Source organism: Silene latifolia, unplaced genomic scaffold (genome assembly GCF_048544455.1).
Source record: "Silene latifolia isolate original U9 population unplaced genomic scaffold, ASM4854445v1 scaffold_112, whole genome shotgun sequence".
Lineage (NCBI taxonomy): Eukaryota > Viridiplantae > Streptophyta > Magnoliopsida > Caryophyllales > Caryophyllaceae > Silene > Silene latifolia.
The window spans coordinates 1,606,523-1,633,424 of NW_027413126.1; the positions used below are offsets into that span (position 1 = coordinate 1,606,523).

General features: G+C 39.7%; 2 protein-coding genes and 1 non-coding gene across 3 annotated transcripts; all 3 read left to right on the top strand.

Moving 5' to 3' along the window:
* Window positions 1-876: 876 nt before the first annotated feature.
* Window positions 877-983, top strand: LOC141637474 (small nucleolar RNA R71). The gene has a single exon (XR_012541801.1). It is a non-coding gene; the product is annotated as a small nucleolar RNA R71 (small nucleolar RNA).
* A 1,557-nt stretch (window positions 984-2,540) lies between these two features.
* On the top strand, window positions 2,541-3,866 carry LOC141637455 (uncharacterized). The gene is made up of 3 exons (XM_074446931.1): window positions 2,541-2,703; window positions 3,013-3,455; window positions 3,513-3,866. The coding sequence occupies exons 1-3, from the start codon at window positions 2,541-2,543 to the stop codon at window positions 3,864-3,866; spliced, it is 960 nt and encodes a 319-aa protein (XP_074303032.1).
* A 12,178-nt stretch (window positions 3,867-16,044) lies between these two features.
* On the top strand, window positions 16,045-17,174 carry LOC141637456 (uncharacterized). Its single transcript, XM_074446933.1, has 2 exons — window positions 16,045-16,274; window positions 16,358-17,174. Exons 1-2 carry the CDS (start codon window positions 16,045-16,047, stop codon window positions 17,172-17,174), a joined length of 1,047 nt encoding a protein of 348 aa, XP_074303034.1.
* Window positions 17,175-26,902: the final 9,728 nt, after the last annotated feature.

Below are 26,902 nucleotides of genomic sequence, written 5' to 3' on the forward strand. Positions count from 1 at the left end.
ATGGATGGTCCATCATAGCTTGTACCACTTCTCAATGAGATAGAATTGACGGTCTCGTGTGGTTGCTCACCTTGGGGAGGTAGTTAACCGTTCTTCCTTTGAGAGTTAGAAGCGGCTAGTTGAGCCACTTGTTGTTCCAACATCTTGACCGCGGCACTATGGGCTTGATCATTCTTTTGAATTTGAGCCAATAATTCCCTTTGCATTTGGACTATCATGCCCTCGAGCTTACCAACTCCTTGATTATTTTGTTGGGCATTTTGTGGTGGATTTTGTTGGTAATTTTTTTGTGGGGGCCTTTGTTGATTTTGATAACCCGTTGGAGAGATATACTTTTGTTGTTGAGGGACATAGGCATTTTGTTGTGGTGGGTGTTGAGGGTTAAGCACATTGTTGCTAGTGTAAGACAAGTTCGGATGAAATATTGAATTTGGATTATAAGTGTTTGAAAATGTACCCGGTGGATATGAACTTTGTCTAAAAGCTTGGAAAGCATTTACCTCTTCAATAGGAGCTCGGCAATGAGCGGCATAATGACCCGCAGCTCCGCAACCATCACAAACAACGATTTGGCTTGTTGAAGACACGACATTGAGTTGTTGAATGGAATCTTTAGCATCTCTTTCCGCCAATTGTTGTTGAAGCAAGGCAATTTGAGCTAGCAAAACGGAGTTGTTGGAGGATTCTTCTTTGCCTTTAGATGGCACAACACGGGAATTGACATATTGTGCATCATGGAGCACCATAGATTCGATCGTGGCATGAGCAAGGTCGGTGTCAATTTGATCAAACCGCCCATTGTTGGCGGAATCAAGAATCCTTCGGGACTCGGAACAACATCCATTGTAGAATGTTATCGCTAGAAACCAATCATCTAACCCATGATGTGGGCATTGTCTTTGAAGCTCTTTGTACCTCTCCCAAGCCTCATATAACCTCTCAAGAGCTTGTTGACGGAATCCGGTGATTTGGCTCCTCAAAGTTTGAGTTTTCTCCGGTGGAAAAAACTTTTGATAGAAGGCTAGAGCCAAAGTCTCCCAATTGGCGATTCCCATGGCGGTGCGGCCAAGGCTATTGATCCAAAGTTTGGCCTTGTCCTTCAAAGAGAAAGAGAAAAGTATTTCCCTTATTTGGGCTTGAGTAACGCCCGTTTGTCGGATCATGGAGCAATAGTCATAAAAATTTTGCACATGCAAATTGGGATCCTCCAAAGGACTTCCCCCAAATTGCTTCCTCTTCACAAGGCTAATGAAAGCCGGTTTGATCTCGAAGTCTGGCGCGGTGATTTGAGTGGTTGTGATACCGGCCGGAAGCATGGCCGTGGTGGGTTTTGAGTGATCGAAAAGTTTCACCATCTTTTTGGTAGTAGATGGTGGTGGTGGTGGAGATGATGAACTTGAAACCCCCCCCCCCCCTCTTCAAGGGCTTCTAGATCGTCTAAGTAAGACTTTCTAGCACTTTCGGCTTGTACGGGAGAAGAGGCCTCTTTCACTTCCTTCCAAAAACGTCGTCTTCTCCTAAAGATTTTCTCGGGATCGGAATCCGGTGAAAGCAATTCTCCACGACGAGAGGACCTGGCATAAGACAATAATTTTTAGATAAATGATAAGTAACGGTCTCAAGGAACAAGTGTTCCCCAAGACAAAGGAAAACAAGATAAAAATCGACAATTCAAAACGCAATAAAACCGTTTCCCCGGCAACGGCGCCAAAATTTTATAGGCTAGTCGTGTACCTATGCAAAGATAAATTCCCTAAACACAAATAAATGTAGTAATAGGGGTCAAACCTCAAGGAAACGGGAATTACATTGTGAAATGCTATGAAGAGATTTTTATCAAGGACGATTTCGTTTTTAGTTTGGTTTGGTTGTTTAATGATTAACAAAGGTTGTAATGTAAATTATATAATAAAAGGGAGTCTAAGGGGTTCGGGTTACACATGAAAATGTAAACATATGATTATGATAAATTCGGTACTAATAACATTGTCAATTGCTTAGGCTTAAAGATACCCACCTTACGGCATTAGTATCAATCATAGACCGAGTCCTAGAGAAACTCTCGTCCATGACTAGGTCGTCCTACTACACATGCTTTGTCTAATTTGATTCCATGCATCTCGACTTTTAGAATGAATGAACACACTTAATCTATGAATAAGGCCTTAAAGAAAGATTAAACATTATGGTGCAAACATGTAATAGAAGCAATATGAACAATATTATTATTAACCTATTTTATCATGTTATATATTTGATTTATGCATGGCTCCCCTAGCCCTTAGACTAAGAGATTTTGCTACTCATATTAAAGTGTAAATTGTATATTATATTAAGAGGAATGATAAACATGATTATATGTTTTATATGAACTAAATGATTTAGCATGCAAGAAGAATAAAACTAAAGTAATCTAAATGGAGTGCTTAATTATAAACTAAGTATAAACTAAATAGAAATGTAAACTATAAATAGGAATACCTTAAAGAGATGAACTTGTATGGAAAAAAACAAATAATAACCAAATGCTTGAATAACAAATGCTTGAACTGGATGTGGATATCCTGGATATCACTTCACAGACCATTCATGCTCAGATTACTATCAGAGGGAATCAGCTTGTGTTCAGGTTCACTCTAGTTTATGGTTACAATAAACCCGCTGAGAGGGTTGATTTATGGCAAAGTTTGCAGAGATATAAGAGTATGAGTCAGGGGCCTTAGATGGTTGGTGGAGACTTTAACAATCTCCTTTTTCCTAATGAAAGACTGGGGGGAGCTGAGGTTACTCTTGCTGACATTAAGCCTTTCCAAGACTGTTTGCATTGCTGTGAATTATTTGATATCAAGACAATTGGTTCATTTTACACGTGGAACAATAAACATGACCTGGAGACTTTGGTGTATAGTAGAATTGATAAGTGCTTAATTAATGATTTTTGGATGAATATGTTCCCTTAGGCCTATGCTTATTTTATGCCTGAGGGATATTTTGATCATTGTCCATGTGTAGTCTATCCCTTTGGCAAGCCAATCACTAGAAAACCTCATTTTAAGTATTTCAATATGTGGAGGTTGGATCCCAATTTTAAACAGGTGGTTAGTGAGGGTTGGCATAAAGAGTTTAGAGGGACTCAGATGTTCCAACATGTTTGTAAGTTGAAACATTTGAAGCATGGTCTTAAGAAGCTGAACAAAGGTGCTCTGGAGGATATTGAAAACAAGGTGAAAGTTGCTAAACTGGCTCTCCACAAAATTCAGGAAGATCTTATATCTAATCCCATGGATTCTGGTATGGTGGGTGCTGCTAAAATACTAGCTGATGAACTCTTGCAATTGCAAGCTGCCTGGTATATGTTTCTGGAACAGAAGGCTAAAGTGGACTGGACTGCTATGGGGGATGATAATACTCACTATTTTCATTCCCAATTGAAACATAGAAGGGCTCAGAATAAAGTTATTTAAATTAAAGATCATGGTGGGAATCTGTGCACTGCAAGTTCTGATATTCAGCAAGCCTTCATTGAGTACTATAATGGCTTGTTAGGAAGTAGTAATTCTGTGGATGCTGTGTGTGAATCAGTCATTGCTGTTGGCCCTATCTTGAATGCTGCTCATCATGAAATATTAAATGCTGAGGTTTCTAATGATGAGATCAGAAAGGCTATGTTTGACATTGGTGGTAACAAAGCTCCTGGCCCTGATGGATTTAATAGCCAATTCTATAAGGACACTTGGGAAATTACTGGGGAGAGTGTCATTAAGGCTGTGAAGGATTTCTTTACCTCGGGTAAGCTACTCAAACAAGTCAATGCTACACTTATTACCTTGATACCTAAGGTTGAGCTTCCTCAAGATGTGACCTAATTCAGACCCATAGCATGTTGCAATTCTATCTACAAATGTATTAGTAAGGTGCTATGCAACAGACTGAGCATGATTTTGCCTGACATAATTAGCCCTTCTCAGAGTGCTTTTGTTAAGGGAAGAGATATTGTAGAGAACATACTTATATGTCAAGACCTGGTGAAATTGTATAACAGGAGTGATGTGTCTCCCAGAGTAATTATGAAAATAGATCTCCAAAAGGCCTATGACTCCATTGAATGGAGCTTTGTGAGTAATATGCTGAGCTCTTTAAATTTTCCCCCTATATTTACTAAGTTGATCCTTGAGTGTGTGACTAGTCCCTCCTATACTTTGGCACTTAATGGGGAAACTTTTGGGTTTTTTCATGGGAAGAGGGGACTAAGGCAAGGGGATCCCCTCTCTCCACTCATTTTTGTTATATGCATGGAGTATTTGAGCAGGATTCTTGGCAAAATTCAAGAGTATACTAAGTTTAAGTACCATCCTCTTTGTGGTAGAATCAAGCTCAATCATTTAGCTTTTGCTGATGATTTACTATTGTTTTGTAGACGGGATAGAACCTCCATTATTGGGTTGCTAAGGGCCTTCCAATCTTTCTCTAGAGCCTCTGGGTTGCTGATCGGTCCGTTTCGTGTTCACAATTGAATAGGTGTTGTCGTTGGGTCACGTCCGAATCAAAACACAATTTATAGCTTCACAAACAACTCTACAATTAGTAAAGAGGCAAGTAAAGGTCGGATCCCAAGGGACGGGAATTGAGATGAGATTTCTATTGAAACTAGTGGTGTCTTAGGGGTGTCACAATTTGGGTTGATGTAGAAGGTCACTAAACTAAATAGCAAAGAAAGTAAATAAGTAAGATGAATTAAAAGGGTTGTAAACAATTGATAAAAAGCACTAGGGTGTCATGGGGTCATAGGGGAATCATGGGAATTGATCATACAAACATGTCCTCAAATTATAAGCAAGCAATTATTATTGTGATGGATTGAGTTGGGTTATATCTTAAAATCCTAGGAAAGTTTGGGTCTTGGAGCCGAATCGATTAGATTGTACAACACCTACAAGTCGACTTAGTCTTCCCTACTCAACAACATGCATGGTCTAATGAGACTCGAGTTGGTTTATGTCTTACAAGTCTCATTGAAAAGATAGGTGATGGGTAAAAAATGCAAGGATTCATAGGCTCACATTTCATCAAACATAACATGTGCATGAGTTGAGATCAAAACAAGCAAGCAAATAAACCATGAAAGCATATTAATTTAAGCATGAATCATTCCCCATGTTGGTTTCCCCTAATTACTCATTAACCCTAGCTAGGTCACTACTCACTCATTATCATGTTGATCATGCTAGCAAGGTTGTCAATCATACCAACAAAAGGAAACATGATGAATAAATGAAAGTAATTAACAATAATTAAAGAGGGATTAAGAGAATTATACCTACTAATGATTCCAATAATAAAGCAAAGAATAAAAGAAGTACTTGATGCTTGATTGAGAGGTTGTAAATCTCCCAATAATAACCCAAATAATCTTCAATTACCCAAAATAAAGGATGAACAAAAGAGAGATTAAGGATATAAAACTTGTATTAGAACTTGATTAATTGTTTATTACAATACTAAAGAGAGATTTGATTGATATTAACTACTCTAATTATTGATAAGAAGAACATGCTCTTCTAATTAGACTAATGGGGTATTTATAGTGGAAATTAGGTGGATGCATTAGGGTTAACTAAAGGCTAAACTAGTAATTACACTTTTTTTAGTTTGAGCAGGGAGGAGCCGGTATTTTTCGAAGGAAGGGCTTCTTTCTTTGTAGCTTGGAGAAGACGAAATTTCGCTGTACTGGAATCCGTGCGTTTTGGAGTCGGGACGGGCGGATTCAGGCGGGGGAAAACGGGCGTCTTCAGGTGAATCCGGGCGGATTGTGGTGGCTGCTAACCCGGGCGTCTTAAGAAGAAAACACACGGATCGTGCTGTGGAGGACGGACGGATTGTGGACAATCCGCTCGGATTGTAGCTCAGCACTATTTCTTCTTCTTTTCTTCCCTTTTCTTCATAAAATCCTTGGGGATTTCCTCGGGGATGCAAGGATCCTTTCTCAATCATTGCTCATCTACTATCATATGTACAAAGGCCTTCTAATCTTGTCTCTCCTTGATGCTTGGTCATTGAATTCAATCAATTTAGTCTCGTTTTGCCATGAAAATGCAAGATTTGCACTCCTTTCCTACCAAGGGATCAAAATCTCAAAGAATATGCAAAACAAAGAACTAAAGACAATAAATGACCCAAATATGCACTAAAAAGCATAGGAACAAGGCTAATTCGGGGGCTAAATATGCGCTAATTATGGTCACATCAAATATCCCTAAACCGAACCTTTGCTCGTCCCGAGTAAAGAGGTGACAAAGACTAGGACCATTATTTAAACTAACCTAATAACATAGCCGATATGAGACAATTAGCGGGTCTCACTCCGCCCCTTCAACTCACAACAAGACAACCATGAGGTAGGATGCCTTCTTGCAAGGCAAGGTGGGTCTTGCCAAAATGGCGACACATCCAAACATTAAGCACACAAAATCAAATAATGGATGCATCTTCAAAAGGAATAGCCACTTCCTCATCAAGTGGCGGAGGCAACTAAAAGAGAGCAAATTTAAGAGCATATAATCCTTCACAAATATTAGTTCAACAAATTACTAAGGCTAAGAGGATGGCACTAAATCACCTCCAAATGGTGTTAAACTAGACTACTTTTGTCCTCAATTTCCAAATGCTTTCGTCAAGAGCGATCGGATGGTGGTGGAATGATGATCCCTATGATGCTAGTAGCATATGACATGACAAGTCTCGAATTCTCTAAAAAAGTAAAGGTCATGGATCGTCCCAAGCTCGACAAAGTGGCTTGACAAAAGGCTTTTTTGGGAATGAAATGCTCAAATCTTTATAAACAAGGGTGGATATGACTAGTATTCAAAATTGTCCTCATTTCACTTTTGCATTTCAAAAATTTTAAGATGGGGTTTGTCCCTTCCGGGCTAGTATCCTTTGCTTTCGCCAATCGCTTATTAGGCAACCGGTTAACCTCTAGACAATAGCTTTTCGGGGTGATAGTCACTCTGTCTCTGGGCGGCCGAATTCACAACCGTGTGGGGGCCCAATTCAATGGATCCCGCTCCAAAGCACATCGAAGTGGTACGCCTCCATCAAAACAATTAAATTTCTCAACATTTCAACATTTCATAACATTTGAGGTTTCCTTGGCAATAAATTACTTCCACATGACAAAATTCTTTGAAATGAGCACTTCAAGCTTATTGATAGAAAATATTTTTGGGTTGCCTTACCACAAGGTCAATCAAGGTCACCTAGACAAGTTAACCAAGTCCAAATCGCATCACGGGGTTGGATAGGTGACTCACATGCAAACCCTTGACTAGGCTTTGGGTCATGGGTCAAAAGACACTAATATGACACAATCTAGGGTGTTGTACAACCATTCTAGTAGGCAAAGTCTTAAGTTGAAAAAGTATTTGTAATGGCGTAGTTGCTCTTGTCAAAGTTCTCAATTAGGCACTTTTCAAAATGTTTTATCTAAATGCAACTACATGCAATGATGCAACTAATATATACATCCTAATGCAAGTGATTCTATCAACTAATATGACATATAAACTAAATGCAAGTCCTAAATTCACATTGTTATACCGCATCAATCAAAATAAAGCCACATAGTCATTAACATAAAGAGGAAAAAGGAGATTGGAAAGATCATACCATGCGGTCTTCATGATCCTCATGTCTCGGATGTGGCGTAGTCAATCAATGTGAACAAGGATAGAACAAACACAATATATACAATATATACAATATAACTACACTACAAAAGGAATAAACATGTTTTTGGGTTTTTCAATTTTCAAATTTTTATGGTTTTTCAAAATTTTTCAATTTGGATTTTTGAATAAAAGTTAAGTTAGAATTCCCCATCCCCACACTAATATGGGCATTGTCCTCAATGGCCAAAATGATGGGAAATTATGCAAACATGATACATGATTTCTACACTAAATGCAAGCTACACTAGTCTATACTACATGATGCATGGTTTTTGTTTATGACGGAGAGGATAATTTAGATTACCTCCTGTTGTGTATGCATTAACTTCCCCAAACCGATCTAGACATTATTGCTAATGTCCAAGGATGGGTGTAGTTCATGCACACACTATGCAATGCATGAAACTAATTTGTCATTTTGGATTTTGAAAGGTGGGAACAATAAAATGAGAACACCTCAAAAAGTACCGAGGTGTGAGTCCTCTATGGTGCTAGGACTACTCCAACAATGATAAAGATTAATAAAGTACAAGTTAACAAGACACAAACTTCTTTTCATGAAACTTTGAAAAATAAAGAGAGGAGATGAGAAAACTTCACTTAAACTTAGGTGGGTGCCTCTTGCCCGCTCCACCTAGCTATGAAGTAATCCTCTAGAGATCGGCATCATCTCCCTCTACATCACTATCCCATATCTCCTTTGATGCATCACTCAAAATTGGGTCCATGAATTCGTCTTCTTCACTTTCAAGCTCCACCGTGTCTCCTCCACAAGAATTGTTGCTTCCCTCCTCTTGTCTCCCGTTTGCTCCTTCATTAGCCCTCTCTGAATTGGGGAAAAGTAGGTCCATTTGAGCCCATGAGGGAAATGCTCCTTCCTCACTAATCTTTCCCTTTTGAACCATATCGTGGTATTGAGGATAGAGTGCATAGTAAATGTCCACGTTGGTTTCGTATTGGCGGAAGTGCAAATCTTGTAAGATTCCCGTGACAAAGTTGTCGCGGGGAAGGATGAAGGGATTTGGATGGTTGTACGGTTGGTAAGGAAATGGGTAGGGAAGCACTTTGATCTTCTCATCTTGAGTTTGTTGTTCTTGTTGTTGTAGTGGTGGGTTTTGAGGTGGTGGTGCTTGCCTTGTTTGACTTGGGATGAGGTAGGATGGCATTGGAGACAAGTGTCCTCTTCTTGGGGAGATACGTGGTAGGTCGGTCATTGGTAGATATATCGGATCGCTTCCTTTTGTTAACCACTTGATCCGCTTATCGACCCCCTCAAGGGTTATCCAATGGTGGTGAATAAGAAAGAAGATCTTCGTTTATCCTAGTATTTCCCAAGAGAGGAGCATACTCATTATTCTCATTGAATCTCGGGTTGAAATGCTTTGCAAGCCTAGTAATGAGTCCTCCATTCACAATGTGCTTCATTCCATCATCGTCACCATTTCTAAACTTTGCCCATTTCTCTAGCAATACTAGAGGTGCATTGAAGTGGTACACATTTCTTCCTTGAATGTTGAGGTAGGATTCCATAAACACAAGGTCTAATTGGTTCACGATGGCCGGATCTCGGCGGGCAAGTAGAGTGCCCGAAAGAAATCAATAAGTAAGCCTCAAGATCGAATTTTGGATATGAAAAGCAAGACATTCCTTGGTATGTATGAAATCCCGGCCCGTCATGGCCCTCCACAAAGGTTCAACACTATACTTCTTTGGCTTCGATGTTCGGGTAGGCGAAACATCGAGACCGAGTACATTTGCGAATTCTACAAGGGTCATCATCCTAGAAACATTCTCCAACCTAAACTCTATGCAAATTATTTTGTTCAAGGTTGTAATCTTCAAAAAGCTCAAAAATTCAAGCACAAGAGATCGATGAGTTTGTTCATACATGCGAAAAAGGGTTGAGAGACCAAATACTTCAAAGAGAGCTTCCACTTGGTGATAAATCCCAAGTTTCCTCAAGGTAGCATGACATAAAAACTTAGTGGGAAGAATATTCTTACTTAGAAGCCGGTGGAAGACTAATCTTTGCACATCATTGATAAATTTCACATTTGAGAAGTCATCAAGCCTTGTGAGATCTACAATCTCTTCATGCTCCCTTCTTAATGTGTTGACATGGGAGGTAGAAGAACTTCCCCTCATCCTTGGTCTTCTCCCATTCCTAAAAGAGGATCTCCTTGGAGACATTCCATGATTATTGAGCTGGATTCTTTTGATTTGTGAAAGGATAAGGATGTTCCTTGTTGATTGAGTGTTGCCTTTGGGAATCCTGGAAAATTGGGGCTTTTTGATTTTGTGGGTTAAGAGAGTGATTTGGATATGTATGGGAGTCATAAGGAGGTGGATTTTATAATGCAAGTGGAAGGAGGAGTGATGTGTCACTAAATGAGTGGTGGGGTGAAATTCGATTAAGAAAAGTCGGGTCAAATCACCGTGAGAAGACGGGCGGATTCGAGCAGAAAACGCTCGAATTCAGGCTCCACGAGACGGGCGGATTCTAGGTAAGACGCCCGGATTCTATCGAAGCTAAATTTCCAAAAATATAATGCCACAGGACGGGCGTCCCGAGCATGAGACGCTCGGATTCTTTTTATCGGGACGGGCGTATCTTTCTGAAGACGGGCGGATTCCCTTACAACGATTTTTCTTGAAATGCACAGGTAGAAAGACGGGCGTCTTTCTGCAAAGCCGGCCGGATTCTTCAGGACGGGCGTTTTACCTTCTGGGACGCTCGGATTCACCTCCAGTCCAAAAATCTTCAAATTCTCAGCGTAGCTGGACGGACGTATTCTCCTCAGGCCGCCCGGATTCCAGCAAGACGGCCGGATTCAAGGGAAAACGTACGGGTTCAAGCTGTGAATTCATCCTTTGACTTTCTTTCCTCTCATAGATGCTTCCCCACACTTGAAAATTGGTTCCTTCCTTCATTCAAAATTCATTAGTAACCCTCCCTCACTTACGCTCATGAAAAGAGTTCATGCTAATTATTAAAAGAAATACAATAAAATAATAAATACTAGTTAGAGGGTTAGTATATTTACAAGTGGTGGTTTAGGGAGGACTCCACCAAACTCTCCCTTTGATAGTTCTTTCAAGGATTAGAAGGCCCGAGGTAGGTGACCTCGACCTCTCCAATAAACGCTCCTTCATAGTATGGCTTCAATCTTTGACCATTAACCTTGAACTTGCTTCCATCTTCCGCCTTGAGTTCAAAATCTCCATATCTTCCAACTTCGGTTATCACATAGGGACCCATCCATCTAGAGTTCAGTTTCCCCGGAAAAAGTCGGTAGCGGGAATTGAATAGAAGGACTTTGTCCCCTTTGTGCAAGGCCTTTTGTCTAATTCTCTTATCATGAAGCAATTTCGTTCTTTCTTTGTAAATCTTTGCATTCTCATAAGATTGTAGTCGGAATTCCTCCAACTCTTGAATTTGAATCATCCTCTTTTGACCACTCAACTTGAGATCAAGATTAAGTGCTCGGATTGCCCAAAAAGCTTTGTACTCCAATTCGATTGGCAAATGACATGCTTTTCCATAGACAAGCTTGTAAGGGGAGGCTCCTATGGGAGTCTTATAGGCCGTCCTATAAGCCCAAAGAGCATCATCAAGCTTTGTGCTCCAATCCTTCCGAGTCTTGTTCACAACTTTCTCAAGGATTTGTTTGATCTCTCTATTTGAAATTTCAACTTGACCGCTTGTTTGAGGATGATATCCCAAGCCGGTTCTATGTTGAACACCATATTTGGTCAAAAGAGATGCAAGTTTCTTCTCATGGAAATGCGTTCCTCCATCACTAATGATCGCTCTAGGAACTCCAAATCTTGGGAAGATTATCTTCTTGAAGAGCTTGGTGACCGTTTTTGCATCATCATTTGGAGTGGCAATTGCCTCCACCCACTTTGAGACGTAATCTACGGCCACAAGGATGTACTTATTCCTATTGGAGGTCACAAAGGGACCTTGGTAGTCGATTCCCCAAACATCGAAGATCTCCACCTCTAGAATGCCCCTTTGTGGCATTTCGTTCCTCCAAGAGATATTCCCCGTTCTTTGACAAGCATCACAATGAATAATGAATTCTCTTGTATCTTGAAACATTGTAGGCCAATAGAAGCCCGATTGAAGAATTTTTGCAACGGTCCTCCTTGCTCCATGGTGCCCACCGTAAGGTGATGAGTGACATCCTTCCAAGATTCCTTGGATTTCCCATTGAGGTATGCATCTCCGGTAGAGCCCATCGCTACACTCCTTGTAGAGGTTTGGGTCATCCCAAAAGTACCTCTTTACTTCGAATAGGAATCTCATCCTTTGGTTGTGGTTCAAATTTGGAGGGAGTACCTTTCCAACAATATAATTGGCATAATCGGAAATCCATGGGGTGATGTGCCTTTCAAGTTGTGTTTGAATAGCCATCAAAATATCGTCGGGAAATGAGTCATTGATCGGGGTTTCTCCATTTTCATCATGGCTTAGGATCCTTGACAAATGATCCGCCACTACATTCTCGGCTCCTTTCTTGTCTCTTATTTCCAAGTCAAATTCTTGAATAAGCAAAATCCATCTCAACAATCTTGGTTTTGCCTCCTTCTTTATCAAGAGATGTCGGAGAGCACGGTGATCCGAAAATACAATCACTTTGGATCCAAGCAAGTAGGAACGGAATTTATCCAAAGCATAGACAATGGCAAGAAGCTCCTTCTCGGTTGTATCATAATTCACTTGGGAAGGGTCGAGAGTTTTGCTTATGTAATAGATGGCGTGAAGAGCTCTCCCTACCCGTTGGCCAAGAACCGCTCCAACGGCGTAGTTGCTAGCATCACACATAATCTCGAAAGGTAATTCCCAATTTGGAGGTTCGATGATCGGTGCCGAGATTAGTGCTTCCTTTATTCTATTAAAGGCTTCAACACACTCATCAGTGAATTGGAATTGGGCATCCTTAAGCAAAAGTTGAGTGAGGGGTTTCGCTATTTTTGAAAAATCCTTTATGAAACGGCGATAAAAACCCGCGTGACCGAGAAAACTTCTCACCCCTCTAACATTCACGGGAGGTGGGAGTTTCTCTATCACCTCAACTTTAGCTTTATCGACCTCGATGCCCTTTTCCGAAATCAAATGACCCAAAACAATTCCTTCATTGACCATGAAGTGACACTTTTCCCAATTTAAAACAAGACTAACATCTTCACATTTTTGCAATACAAGGGAAAGATTATGCAAACATGAGTCAAAGTCCTTTCCATAAACACTAAAATCATCCATAAAAACTTCCATTATGGTCTCTAAGTAATCGGAGAAGACACTCATCATGCATCTTTGGATAGTGGCGGGGGCATTACATAAACCAAAAGGCATCCTCCTATATGCAAAAGTACCATAAGGGCATGTGAAGGTGGTCTTATGTTGGTCATCCGGGTGTATAGGGATTTGGAAGAATCCCGAATACCCGTCAAGGTAACAAAAGAATTTGTTGGAGGCTAACCTCTCAAGCATTTGGTCAATGAATGGGAGGGGGAAATGATCCTTTCTTGTTGCGGAGTTTAATTTTCGATAGTCAATACACATACGCCAACCGGTGATCATTCTTGTGGGTATTAGTTCATTCTTTTCATTTGTCACTACCGTGGTACCTCCTTTCTTAGGTACCACTTGGACGGGGCTAACCCACAAAGAGTCCGATATGGGATATATGATTCCCGCATCAAGTAATTTCATAACTTCTCCTTTGACAACTTCTTGCATGTGGGGGTTCAATCTTTTTTGGGGTTGAATGGTAGGTCTATGGTCTTCCTCTAGATGAATTCTATGCATGCAAAAGTTGGGACTTATCCCCTTAAGGTCATCTAGACTATAACCTATAGCCTTTTCATGTTGTTTCAACACATCAAGCAATTTTCCCAATTGGTTATCATCAAGTCTATCATTAACAATTACGGGTTTGGTCTTTGATTCATCAAGGTAAGCATATTTCAAATTTGGGGGAAGGGGTTTTAAAGTAGGAGTTTGTACCTCACTTTCCTCCTTTGGAGTTTCATTGAGAATTTGCTCCATCTCCATTAGACATTCCATTCTCATAGCATACTCAACTTCATTTTCATCAACCTCATCATATTCAAATTCCATGATGGGTTCCTCTTGCTCTTGAGCTTGTAAAATATCTTCTAGGATGGATTGCTCATCTTCTATGGGTTGACATGCTTCCACAAGGATGTTATGCACCAATACGGATTGTGCATGAGTAAGTTCTTTGTTAGCTAGAGCGGCCTCAAAAAGATCCACCTCCAGTTCCCAATACATATTTTCAGCCTCACTTGCTTCCAAGGCTTCCAATGCTTGCATGGGATCTTTGAAGAAAGGTATACTTAAGTGGTCCTCTACAAAACAATCTATAAAGTCCATCTTGCAAAATATCGAATAACTTGAAAACAATTAGAACAAACCTTGAGAAGTTTTACTTCCCCAAGGTAAAGAAAGACACAACTAATAACAATGTAAGAAAATCTAAATCAAGTTAACACCGTCCCCGGCAACGGCGCCATTTTTGATTGGTCCGTTTCGTGTTCACAATTGAATAGGTGTTGTCGTTGGGTCACGTCCGAATCAAAACACAATTTATAGCTTCACAAACAACTCTACAATTAGTAAAGAGGCAAGTAAAGGTCGGATCCCAAGGGACGGGAATTGAGATGAGATTTCTATTGAAACTAGTGGTGTCTTAGGGGTGTCACAATTTGGGTTGATGTAGAAGGTCACTAAACTAAATAGCAAAGAAAGTAAATAAGTAAGATGAATTAAAAGGGTTGTAAACAATTGATAAAAAGCACTAGGGTGTCATGGGGTCATAGGGGAATCATGGGAATTGATCATACAAACATGTTCTCAAATTATAAGCAAGCAATTATTGTTGTGATGGATTAAGTTGGGTTATATCTTACAATCCTAGGAAAGTTTGGGTCCCGAAGCCGAATCGATTAGATTGTACAACACCTACAAGTTGACTTAGTCTTCCCTACTCAACAACATGCATGGTCTAATGAGACTCGAGTTGGTTTATGTCTTATAAGTCTCATTGAAAAGATAGGTGATGGGTAAAAAATGCAAGGATTCATAGGCTCACATTTCATCAAACATAACATGTGCATGAGTTGAGATCAAAACAAGCAAGCAAATAAACCATGAAAGCATATTAATTTAAGCATGAATCATTCCCCATGTTGGTTTCCCCTAATTACCCATTAACCCTAGCTAGGTCACTACTCACTCATTATCATGTTGATCATGCTAGCAAGGTTGTCAATCATACCAACAAAAGGAAACATGATGAATAAATGAAAGTAATTAACAATAATTAAAGAGGGATTAAGAGAATTATACCTACTAATGATTCCAATAATAAAGCAAAAAATAAAAGAAGTACTTGATGCTTGATTGAGAGGTTGTCAATCTCCCAATAATAACCCAAATAATCTTCAATTACCCAAAATAAAGGATGAACAAAAGAGAGATTACGGAAATAAAACTTGTATTAGAACTTGATTAATTGTTGATTACAATACTAAAGAGAGATTTGATTGATATTAACTACTCTAATTATTGATAAGAAGAACATGCTCTTCTAATTAGACTAATGAGGTATTTATAGTGGAAATTAGGTGGATGCATTAGGGTTAACTAAAGGCTAAACTAGTAATTACACTTTTTTTAGTTTGAGCAGGGAGGAGCCGGTATTTTTCGAAGGAAGGGCTTCTTTCTTTGTAGCTTGGAGAAGACGAAATTTCGCTGTACTGGAATCCGTGCGTTTTGGAGTCGGGACGGGCGGATTCAGGCGGGGGAAAACGGGCGTCTTCAGGTGAATCCGGGCGGATTGTGGTGGCTGCTAACCCGGGCGTCTTAAGGAGAAAACACACGGATCGTGCTGTGGAGGACGGACGGATTGTGGACAATCCGCTCGGATTGTAGCTCAGCACTATTTCTTCTTCTTTTCTTCCCTTTTCTTCATAAAATCCTTGGGGATTTCCTCGGGGATGCAAGGATCCTTTCTCAATCATTGCTCATCTACTATCATATGTACAAAGGCCTTCTAATCTTGTCTCTCCTTGATGCTTGGTCATTGAATTCAATCAATTTAGTCTCGTTTTGCCATGAAAATGCAAGATTTGCACTCCTTTCCTACCAAGGGATCAAAATCTCAAAGAATATGCAAAACAAAGAACTAAAGACAATAAATGACCCAAATATGCACTAAAAAGCATGGGAACAAGGCTAATTCGGGGGCTAAATATGCGCTAATTATGGTCACATCAGTTGCAAATGAACAAAGGCAAGTCTAGCATTTATAGTAATGGGGTTGATAAATTGGTTTTGACTGATATTATCAAGTACTCAGGCATGAATCATGGGTCACTTCCATTCAAGTATCTTGGTATACCTATTGCCTCTACGAAATTGTCTTTGTTGGAGTGTAACTGTCTGGTTGAAAGGGTAGTCAGCAGAATTAGAAGTATTGGCAGTAGGAAGTTGAGCTATGCTGGGAGATTAGTGTGCTGGCCACTTTGCACAATTACTGGGCACGCATTTTCATTTTGCCCAGCTCTATTCTGAAGAAAATAACTCAGATTTGCAGGAACTTCTTATGGACTGCTCTTGATAATGATAAGGGTAGCACTTTGGTATCATGGGATCAGATCTGCCAGGCTAAGAAACATGGTGGCTTGGGGGTAACTGATATTATACATTGGAACAAGGCTGCCTTAGGTAAATACATCTGGTGGCTAGCTCAGAAAAAAGATCACCTTTGGGTGAAATGGGTTCATTCTGTTTATATCAAGAGTGGTGACTGGCTTAGCTATCAACCTAAATCTAATGGCAGTTGGGCTTGGAGGAAGCTTTGTAGGATCAGAGATCTTATTAAAGGTGGGTGTGTGGGAGACTGGTGGCTACAGAATCAGCAGGTTTACACTATTCGAAGTGGCTATGACAGGCTTGACTCCCCTTGTATGGATGTACCTTGGGCAAAATTTGTTTGGGATTCAGGTGCCCTCCCTAAGATTAGCTTTATAGGGTGGCTGGTGATGCAGGGTAGATTACTAACCAGAGAGCGGCTGAAAAGAATGGGGATTGTCATGGATGATTCCTGTGTCTTATATGCTAATGCTCCTGAGACACACACCCATCTATTTTTTGCGTGTGAATATAGTAAGAGATGCCTTCAAATCTTGTCCTCTAGACTGGGGTGCCATCTACCTAGTCATGACTGGTTTGATTGGTGGACCAGACAGAGATTTCCTTCACAGAAGATCCAATATCAAGCTGCAATTCTACTGCTAGCTCTCATATATTCCATCTGGTGGAGCAGGAATCATTGCAGAACAGAGAACGTCCTTTTATGTCCAGAGTTCCTTATTGCTAGATTCGATAAAATTAGTTTCTTTGTTATGTAATGTGAGTGATTCTCCTTATAGTTTGGGAGTTAAAATTGTTGAGGAGTGAGATAGCTTTGTTAGCTAGTTGAACTATGAACGCTTGTATCTTGGTTATCTTATTAATATAAGCTTACCTTTTTACCAAAAAAAAACAAATGCTTGAACAATAATTTGTAGAACAAAGTGTTTAAAGATTAAACTAAGGAAAGCTTAACAATTTATAAACTAAAATGAGAAAACTAATGAGAGAAATATAATGCTTAAGGCTATTGTAAAGTAAAGTGAGACGTAAAAATTGGATCCCCTAAGCCTTGGAATGCCTCTCCTATTTATAGGAGAAGAGGAAGAAACGTAAATAATCAAGGAGCATGCGGCCCCGATCGGGGTCGTGGTTATCCGGGTACTTTGGCTTAAATTCTTGTTTAATGCTTGAAGGAATCCAATGTTTGCGATAAATGATCCTTAATGCACCCGGTTAATGCTTCATAAATCCTTCTAAGAGCATCCAAATGAGCATCCTAAGCTTTGATATTTTCCACATAATTTTTGGACTTCTTATTGGACTCTTTGTAGGATCATTTTGCATTTCTCACCCACACTTGCTTGGGCTTGGAAATACCTTTCATTGTCATGCTTGGTCCATCTTGTTTCCACTTAGCTTAGTGAACTTGGTGTATGCTAATGTGATAGGAAAAAGCCTCTAAATGCTTAGATTCCTACAAAAGGAAATAAATGCAAACAATACACCTAGAACACAAGATTAGCTCACAATCTACTAATTAAAGTATGATAAACAATAGAAACCGAGCTAAAATGAGGGATAGAAGTATATATAAAATGAACATATCAGTATCAAGGGAGCAAAGCCAAGGTGTTGTTGATGTTGCTCAACACCTTGTAGAAGTAATCGAAGGCTTGCTCATTTCCATGATAAAGATCTTGCATAGATCTTTGTGCATTATTTTCTTCGTTGTTGTAGTCACCCAAGTCAAAGTGATGACAAGGATCTAAAAAACATTGGTCTAAGGTCATAGCATTTCCAATATAAGGATTGACCAATCCTTCAAATTCATCGTCCCATAGACCACAAACTTTACTAGCTTGTTCCCCAATGATGTCATGAGTTGACAAGAGCAACTCTCCTTTCTTGTTATCATGGCCATTGAGGCCTTCTTCATTACTTGTCATGATGGGTGAGCTATTCAAGCTCTCATTGTTGTTGAAAATTATATGCTCTCCGAATAGAGCTACTTGAAGGTCATCTGCTTTCTCCTTCCATATGGGTGATGTTTCTTTACCCATGGTTTGATCTTTGCATAGAGATTCTAACTTCTTCCTATCACTTTCTCGGCTATAGTGATCGACCATGAAGCATGGCTCATGTAATCGGGAGGCTTTCATTGTTTTGTCAAGATTGAAAGTAATTGTCTCATCCCCTACTTCAAGTGTGAGCTCTCCATGTTTCACATCGATTACCGCTCCCGCGGTGTGCAAGAAAGGTCTTCCTAAGATGATATGAATGTCGGAATTCTCCTCCATGTCTACAATGACAAAGTCTACCGGGATGAAGAATTTGCCAATTCTCACGGGCACATCCTCCCATACGCCTAAAGGTATCTTTCTTGATCGATCCATCATTTGAAGAGTGATGTTGGTGCATTTGAGCTCTCCCATTCCTAGTCTCTTACATACCAAGTATGGCATGACACTTATACTTGCTCCAAGATCGCACAATGCTTTGTTGATTATAGTGTCGCCAATGGTACATGGAATAGAAAACTTCCCGGATCTTTGAGCTTTTTAGGGGAACTCCCTTGAAGAATAGAACTACTCACTTTGGTAAAGGCAATAGTCTCCATCTTTTGAATGGATTTCTTCTTGGTAAGAATATCCTTCATGTACTTTGCATAAGCCGGAACATGATTGATCAATTCCGTGAATGGGATTGAGACTTCTAAGTTCTTCACAATTTCCATGAACTTTCCAAGTTGCTCATCAAACTTAGGCTTAGCTTGGCGACTTGGGAATGGAAGTCTAATCACAATAGGCTTTTTTTCCTTAGCCTTCTCTTCATTCTTCTTCTTTGAAAGTTCATTGGTAGTAGGATCTACCTCCTTAGAGTTTTCCACAACTCCTTGCTTGCTACTAGCATCCACAATATCTTCATCAATTGGCCTCTTCGGCCCCTCATATCTTGTACCGCTCCTCAAATAGATGGCACTAACCGTCTCATGTCTTGTGGGTGGGTTACCTTGAGGAGGTAATTGTCCCTTTTATCTTTTGGAGCTAGAAGATACTAATTGGGTCATTTGAGTCTCTAACATTTTGGTGTGGGCAAGTATGTTGTTGATGGTAATTTCTTTAGCTTGGCTATCTTTTTGCATTTGGGTGAAGAATTCTTGTTGGTTCTTTTGCATTTGGAGGACCGCTTTTTGAACATCAAAGCTTTGGTCATTGGATTGGTTGTAGGAAGGTTGATTTTGATATCCTTGGCTTTGATTGAAAAAGGGTCTTTGAGCTTGGTTTTTTCATTGGAGGTGGAGTGTATGTTGGTTGAGGATTTTGAACATTTTGGCTATTGTATGAGAGATTTGGATGGAATTTGGTGTTCTCATTATAGTAGTTGGAATAAGGGGTACCACTCTTGTACGCTTGGAAAGCATTTACTTGTTCATTTGTTCCCCTACATTCGTTTTGATCATGTCCCAAGGTTCCACAACTTTCACATACTCCATTTGGGATAGAAGATGATGCCACCATAGCATTAACATGTTGTTTGGGTGATTTGGAAGCTTCATTAAGCTTAGCCATGGCCTTTTCAAACTTCAAGTTGATGGTGTCGATATGCGCACTTAGTTGAGCACCCAATTAAGTGATGGAATCTACTTCATGCTTTCCTCCTCTTGTGGCCTTTCGAGGCCTACTATATTGGGAATTATGAATCGCCATCTCTTCGATTTTGGCCCATGTTTGATTGTCATCAACTTCGGTAAACCTCCCATTGGATCCCATATTAAGAACATTGCGTGAGTCTTCATATAAGCCGTTCCAAAATTGTTGCACAAGGAACCACTCACTATGTCCATGGTGTAGACAAGAACAACAAGTGTCCTTAAATCTCTCCCATGCTTCATACAATGATTCCTCATCCCTTTTCTTGAACCCGATAATTTGGGCTCTCACCATATTAGTCTTCTCCGGAGGATAGAATTTCTTGTATAAGGCAAGTGCTAGCTTCTTCCATGAATGGTGGTCAACACAAAACCCGACACAAAGAACCCCATACACACACTCTCCTCCTTACACCACCCCCACGACCACCAGTGGCCACCACCGTGGTCTCCCTTGACCCATGGTGGTCCCACCACTGGCCACTACCCCTCACAGTAGCCCACAACCACCCAGAAATGACACACTACCCTTCTAACACACAAACACCCAAACAGCCGCCTCCCACGACAGCCACCGTACCAACCACCACGACTCACCACCCCAACACCACCAGTAGGACCGCCTACCGCCGACCTAACCAACCACCTAAACCCTAGGTCACGTCGACAAACACACACGGTACAAACCCCATCTTTCTTGCTCACGACATCCCTCTTTTAGACGCCCAAACCGCCATCCACGGTGGTCAACAGTGGTCAAGGTTAGTCTTACTAGAGTCACGACGGTCAAGGGCAACTACTAAGGTCAGCGGCACTGCCCACGGTGGTCCATATGGTGTATAAACGTTAACTTAAATTATTAAGACGATATAAACATAAATTACGACGATCTTTACCTTTTATCGCTAATTGCTCCTTCCGTCTCTTAAATCTCCTTCTTCTTTATTTGTAATTTATTTTTCAGATACCATGGTATTTATAGTCTAAACTTAGAGAGTATATGAGGCCAATTAGAAAACTATTACTATTACCTTATTCTAATTATTATAGGAATTACCTATTATTATTATTATTACTATTATTACATATTATATTAGCCTTCCCATAAGTAGAATTACTATATATTTTCTTTACTAATTTTATTATAACACTAATATTATTTAGGATTATTAATATTATAATTATTATTACCTTTACCTATTATTATTCTCCTCATTAATTGGTCGGGTGTTTTTGTGCTTAGTGTTTAGTCGTTGTCACTACCTAACCAAAACAATATTTATAACTTCACAAACTACTCTTAGTAAAAGAGGTAAGTAAAGGTCGGATCCCAAGGGACGGGTATCGATTTAAGATTTCAATTGCAAGTAGTTATGTCTTAGGGTGTCACAAATTGGGTTGAGATGAGGTGTGGTCAACAAGATGAATGTAAACTAATGAAAACAAAGTAAAGCAATCAAAGGGGTTTGTAAATAATTGATTAAAGGCACTAGGGTATCATGGGTTCATAGGGGATTCATGGAAATATATCATACAAACATGTTCTCAATTAGAAGCAAGCACTTATTGTTGTGATGGTATCGAGTTAGTGTATATCTTACAATCCCTAGGAAGATTTGGGTCCCGGAGCCGAGTCGATCAAGACTTTACAACACCTACAAGTCGACTTAGTCTCTTCCTATTCAACTATATGCATGGTCTAATGAGGCTCGAGTTGGTTTATGTCTTACAAGCCTCATTGAAAAGATAATAGATGGGTAAAAAATGCAAGGTTTCATAGTCTAGCATTTTATCAAACATAACATGTGCATAGGTTGAAATCACAACAAGCAAGCAATTAATTATGAAAACATATTAGATTAAACATAGATTAATTCCCATGATTATTTCCCCTAATTCCCCATTAACCCTGGCTAAAGGACTACTCACTCATGATCAAGTTTAGCATGCTAATAAGGTTGTCAATCATACTAACAAAGCAAAACATGATGAATAAATAATGTGATTAACAATAATTAAGCAAAGGTAAAAAGAGATTATACCTATTGAGATGATCCAAATAATAAAGCAAAGAATAATAGAAGTAAACTTGATGATTGATGGAAGGTTGTCAATCCTCCAATAAACCCCAAATAATCTTCTAATTACCCAACTAAACTAAGAACAATTAAGAGAATAGGGAAAGATTAAGATGTAATTAATATTGAAATGTGTATTACAACTTTGATTAAGACTAAATTAAGAGAATGATTATGATAAGATGATATTAGATGTTCTAAGATGATAATCTAGGTAGTACAATAGGGTATTTATACTAAAATTAAGTACAAGGATTAGGGTTACTAAGGGCTTAAATGACGATTAAGACCCTAAGATAAGCTTGACAATTTTGCTAATCCCGAGGGACATGCGCAGATCATGCAGCAACTCCCAGGGGAATCCGCCCGTCCTTGCCTGAAGCACGGTTGGTCCTATAAGAAGATCCGCTCAGGCTGGCTTGGAGACGCTCGGATCCTGGCTCTGGGATACTCGTCCCGAGCTCAGGACGCTCGGATTCTGGCACAGGGTTCTTCTCTTGTTTTGGCCTCATAACAATCTATGCGGATTGTCTTTGGGATGCACGGATCTTTTGCCATTTCCCATTTCTCTTCATTTATTTACTTAGGCTTCTAGTGTCGGTCTCCTCTTCGATGCTTGATTATTAGATGCGATCCATTTAGCTTCATTTTGCTCCATAAATGCAAGGCTAGCAATCCTCTCCTACCAAAGACACAAAACCTCAAAGAATATGCAAAATGGGAAACTAAAGATAAGAAATGACCCTAATATATGCTAGAAAGCATGGGAACGAGGTTAATTCGGGGACTAAATATGCTAAAATATGAGTCACATCATTAATATTATTATGAATTCCCAAAACAAATCCCGACCATGCTCATACTAGGCCAAATATAATCGGCCTACTTATCTTATTCACACGGCCCAAGGCCTTATTACTAGCCAAGCCCAATTCCCCACTTGCTTACTTACTTTATTTAATTAACGTCTCATTTGCAATTGTTATTAGAAATGCCATTAATTAATTATTTGAATTACATTAATTATTCATATAAATTATGATCAAAATACGGGTATTACAAACGGATATGAGGATCACCCTCCTCCACCAATTTCGAGGTCCAATAGGCCTCGGTGGACGCAAAGCTATCCAAATACAACTTCTTTCTCATAGTAAGGTGACAAAAGGAGTAAGAAGAAGAATCGACCAAAGGCTATACATACCTTAGCCTCTCCATGAGCCACAGTTGGAGGATCCCTGGGGATCCAAACGAAGGAGCTTCTCCACAAGAACCCTTCTTGTCCAAAGCTTGGATGATCTCGCCAAGCACCAACCACGATGGATCCCACCCGTGCTCCATTTGCTCAACCACATGCACAAGGGTCATACTACCATACAATCTTGACCCCTCCTTCTTCAAGGCATCGACAAGGAGGTACGCATGCACTAGGCAAAAGGCAAGAGCCCTTCTCCTAGCCACCTCCAAGACATTAACATCCAACCGGTTTGAGAAGATGTTGATGAGAGCCAACATATTGTAACACCCCCATATACTGAGGAGCCTTAACCAGACCCTCCTTAGCATATAAAGGCATTATCATCTCGGTTGCCCGAGCTAAGCAATCATCAAAAGTCGATAAAAGAACAATTATAGTTATATTACACGTGTTACAACCAGCTAATAAAATAAAGATACAACTCGTCAGCTAGACACTATCTCTATCCGAACTCGTGATGACACACCCCTGCCAGGACTCCAGCTATCAACCACATCAACACCTGTTAAGACTGACTGCTCACCATAAGGGATCACGGCAGACACATAAATAAACAAGACAACCACACAAGGTCAGTAACTGAGGCAAGACACAACAAAACCAACAACAACTGTCAAACCATACTGTAACACCCCGGTTTATAAAAGAAGTCCTCGTCAAGACATTCCCTCATAAAACGGACTGTTACCATCTCGGTTTCCCGAGGTAGTGAATAACAAATTAAACTCCAAGGCAATTTATGTAAAATTTTAACTTAATTATTACAATTACTCTTTTCAACTCAAATTACAAGAACTGACATAATTAAAAGTGAAAGTCTTCTAGATGATGATCTAGCTACTAAGTCGTCTGATCCAGTGTCTCACGCCCATCAAGCTCCCGTCCTATCTCTTTAACTGTCAAGTCTCGCTCGCCAATATTTGGGTCGTCACGGTGTTCACGAATACACGTGGTCAACCGCGAGGTTGAGTAGGAAAACAATAAAACAATAAATATGATATGCATGATACTCCGCCACCTCCTTATCCATCTCAACTCATCACACACATCTCATAACCGAAACGCTTTGACCATACCGATCCCGGTAGACTATATATATCGACCAAGCCGATCTCGCGACTCCAACATTTGAGGACACCAGGGCAAGTCTGAGAACCCGCCTTGGGCCTTATCACAACATCACATCGTACCTCAATATCGTCACCACCACATCATCCTCCAACTCCAATGCATATGAAATGCTCAATGATAATTAATGCAATGCAATATGTATATAAATCATCGAATCGATAAATCATAAGGTCATGCGATTTACCCGATGTTGTGATATCATACTCAATACGATCAAATCGATCAATCACATTTCCGAATATAAATGATAACGAAAATCAACAACCATGAAACAAGTCAACACAATTCGATCAATAACGATAATAGGACAAGTGTATTTCCCTACCTCATAGTGCCAAACAAATCCAATTAAGCGATTAAGCGGTCCGAAATAAAGCAATGAATTTGATTATCGATCCATCACTTAATTCGTCACCTAAAACAATTATAATAATATAATTACTAACTACTAAATATAGAGATCTCCCAAAATAGAAACTTTCCCGATATATTAACTTTCCTCTTTTAACAACCCGACTCAAGATAATTAATTATGATTAATTATTATTTTATTTTAAGCAACTCGGAGCTAAAACCCAAAATGGTAATTAAAGGATTAACGAATTATACTTTTAAGAAAACCCGCATTAACATTTGAACAACTCAACACCCGACTTGAATTATTAAGTGTCTCGGGAATAATTTATTTAAATGCCTCGGGATTTAATTTAAATAACTACTATGATAAATAGAAATTAAATGAATTATACGATTTATAAATACCCGAATAAATCCTTAAACAACTCAAACAATCCCGACTCAAATCCGTCTTCAATTATTTTAATACACTCGGGAATTAATTAAATAATTATTTAATGACACGGGAATTATATTAATTAATTAAGAATGCGACCCATTAACAATTATAACGATTAAACTAATAAAAACCCGTCCTTAATTAATTAAATAACTCGGAATATTAATTAATTAAGCATACGACCGTTTAACGAATTATAATGATTAAACTAATAAAAACCCGTCTTTAACTATTTTAATGCACTCGGAATTAAATTAATTAATTAGCATACGATAAATTAAATAATACGAAAACGAATCAAACCCGACTACACAACACGCATTCACTCTCGCCCACACCCTTCCCTTGCCGCCAGAAACACCGTGACAACCACCACACGTGGTCCTCACTTCGACCCAGCCACCAGAGACCACCCCCACCAGGGTCGACCGTCGCCGGCGAGGTGAACCACGGCCGCCATTTGGCCTGGTTCACCACCACGGCTCACCAAACACTCGTTTCCTCAACTCACCACCACCGCAACACTCACCAAACCCCCTGCCAACCACCACGACTCTACTCTCCGTCAAGCCACGCACCCAGACCCAGTGGCACCACCGTCTCGACCTCCCCCTAGTCCACGGTGGCGCCACCCCAAACATACCCATCTAAACCCGCATCACTCCCATTTCTAACTCGTTTGTTACCCCCTGACGATGCCGCCTATTACCACCACTATTCACCATCTATAACCACCCTAACGACCACCACCGCACTCTACCCTTACCATACTACTCCTACACTCTGTCAACAACCCCCATAAACTCCCCCATCAGACACGACACAACCACCAAAACCCCGACATAACAATGAAAAACAGAGGAGGGTTGAACTCTCACCATTTCTGCCGCCACAGCAGCCACCACGGCCGCCTATTGACGTCGACAAAAGTCCCCAGCTCATCCCTGCTGAGTCGTCAACAACCAAGCTCACTCTCACTCTCTCTTATTGCGTGAAAGCCGAGATGCAATCTGAATAAAATAGGTAGGAGGGAGGCGTGAATGAGGGAGTGTGTAGTGAGGTTGATGATTAAAGTTGAGTAAAGAAGGAAGGAGTATGGACGGTTGTATGGACAAGCACATGTATAAAGTAAGAAAATGGAAGGTAGGTATGGGTAGTAATAATAAAATAATAATAATAATAATATTAGAATAATAATAATATATAATAATAATGGTATATTTTAATAAAGATATTTTATTAAAAGTCGAATGTAGGATAAACCCGTCACGATTAACTTATATCGATACAACGCGGTTAATTAAAATAACTTAATGAAATTATCGACTCAATAATTTACCCGACTTAATTAGTAATATAAAATGTATAATAATTGATATATAATAATATCCTTTTAACAATATCCGTTTAATTCAATAATATCCGATTAATTTATTATATAAAAATACGGGGTATTACAGTCTTCCCCCCTTAAAATGAACTTCGTCCCGAAGTTCGCTCCCATACTCAACAACAGAAAGGTATTGTATATTGTACTTACGGATGTCACGAAATTCTAACACGGTTAACACACTTTTGACTCATAAATTTTA

Bases quoted from the DNA above. Each gene is read 5' to 3' on its own strand.
- LOC141637456 (XM_074446933.1), top strand. From the start codon at position 16,045: ATGAACAAAGGCAAGTCTAGCATTTATAGTAATGGGGTTGATAAATTG. The intron at 16,275-16,357 runs GTGCTGGCCACT...TCAGATTTGCAG, and splicing joins AGCTATGCTGGGAGATTAGT to GAACTTCTTATGGACTGCTC.
- LOC141637455 (XM_074446931.1), top strand. From the start codon at position 2,541: ATGCTTGAACTGGATGTGGATATCCTGGATATCACTTCACAGACCATT. The intron at 2,704-3,012 runs GTATGAGTCAGG...GTCCATGTGTAG, and splicing joins AAGTTTGCAGAGATATAAGA to TCTATCCCTTTGGCAAGCCA. The intron at 3,456-3,512 runs GTTATTTAAATT...TCTGATATTCAG, and splicing joins ATAGAAGGGCTCAGAATAAA to CAAGCCTTCATTGAGTACTA.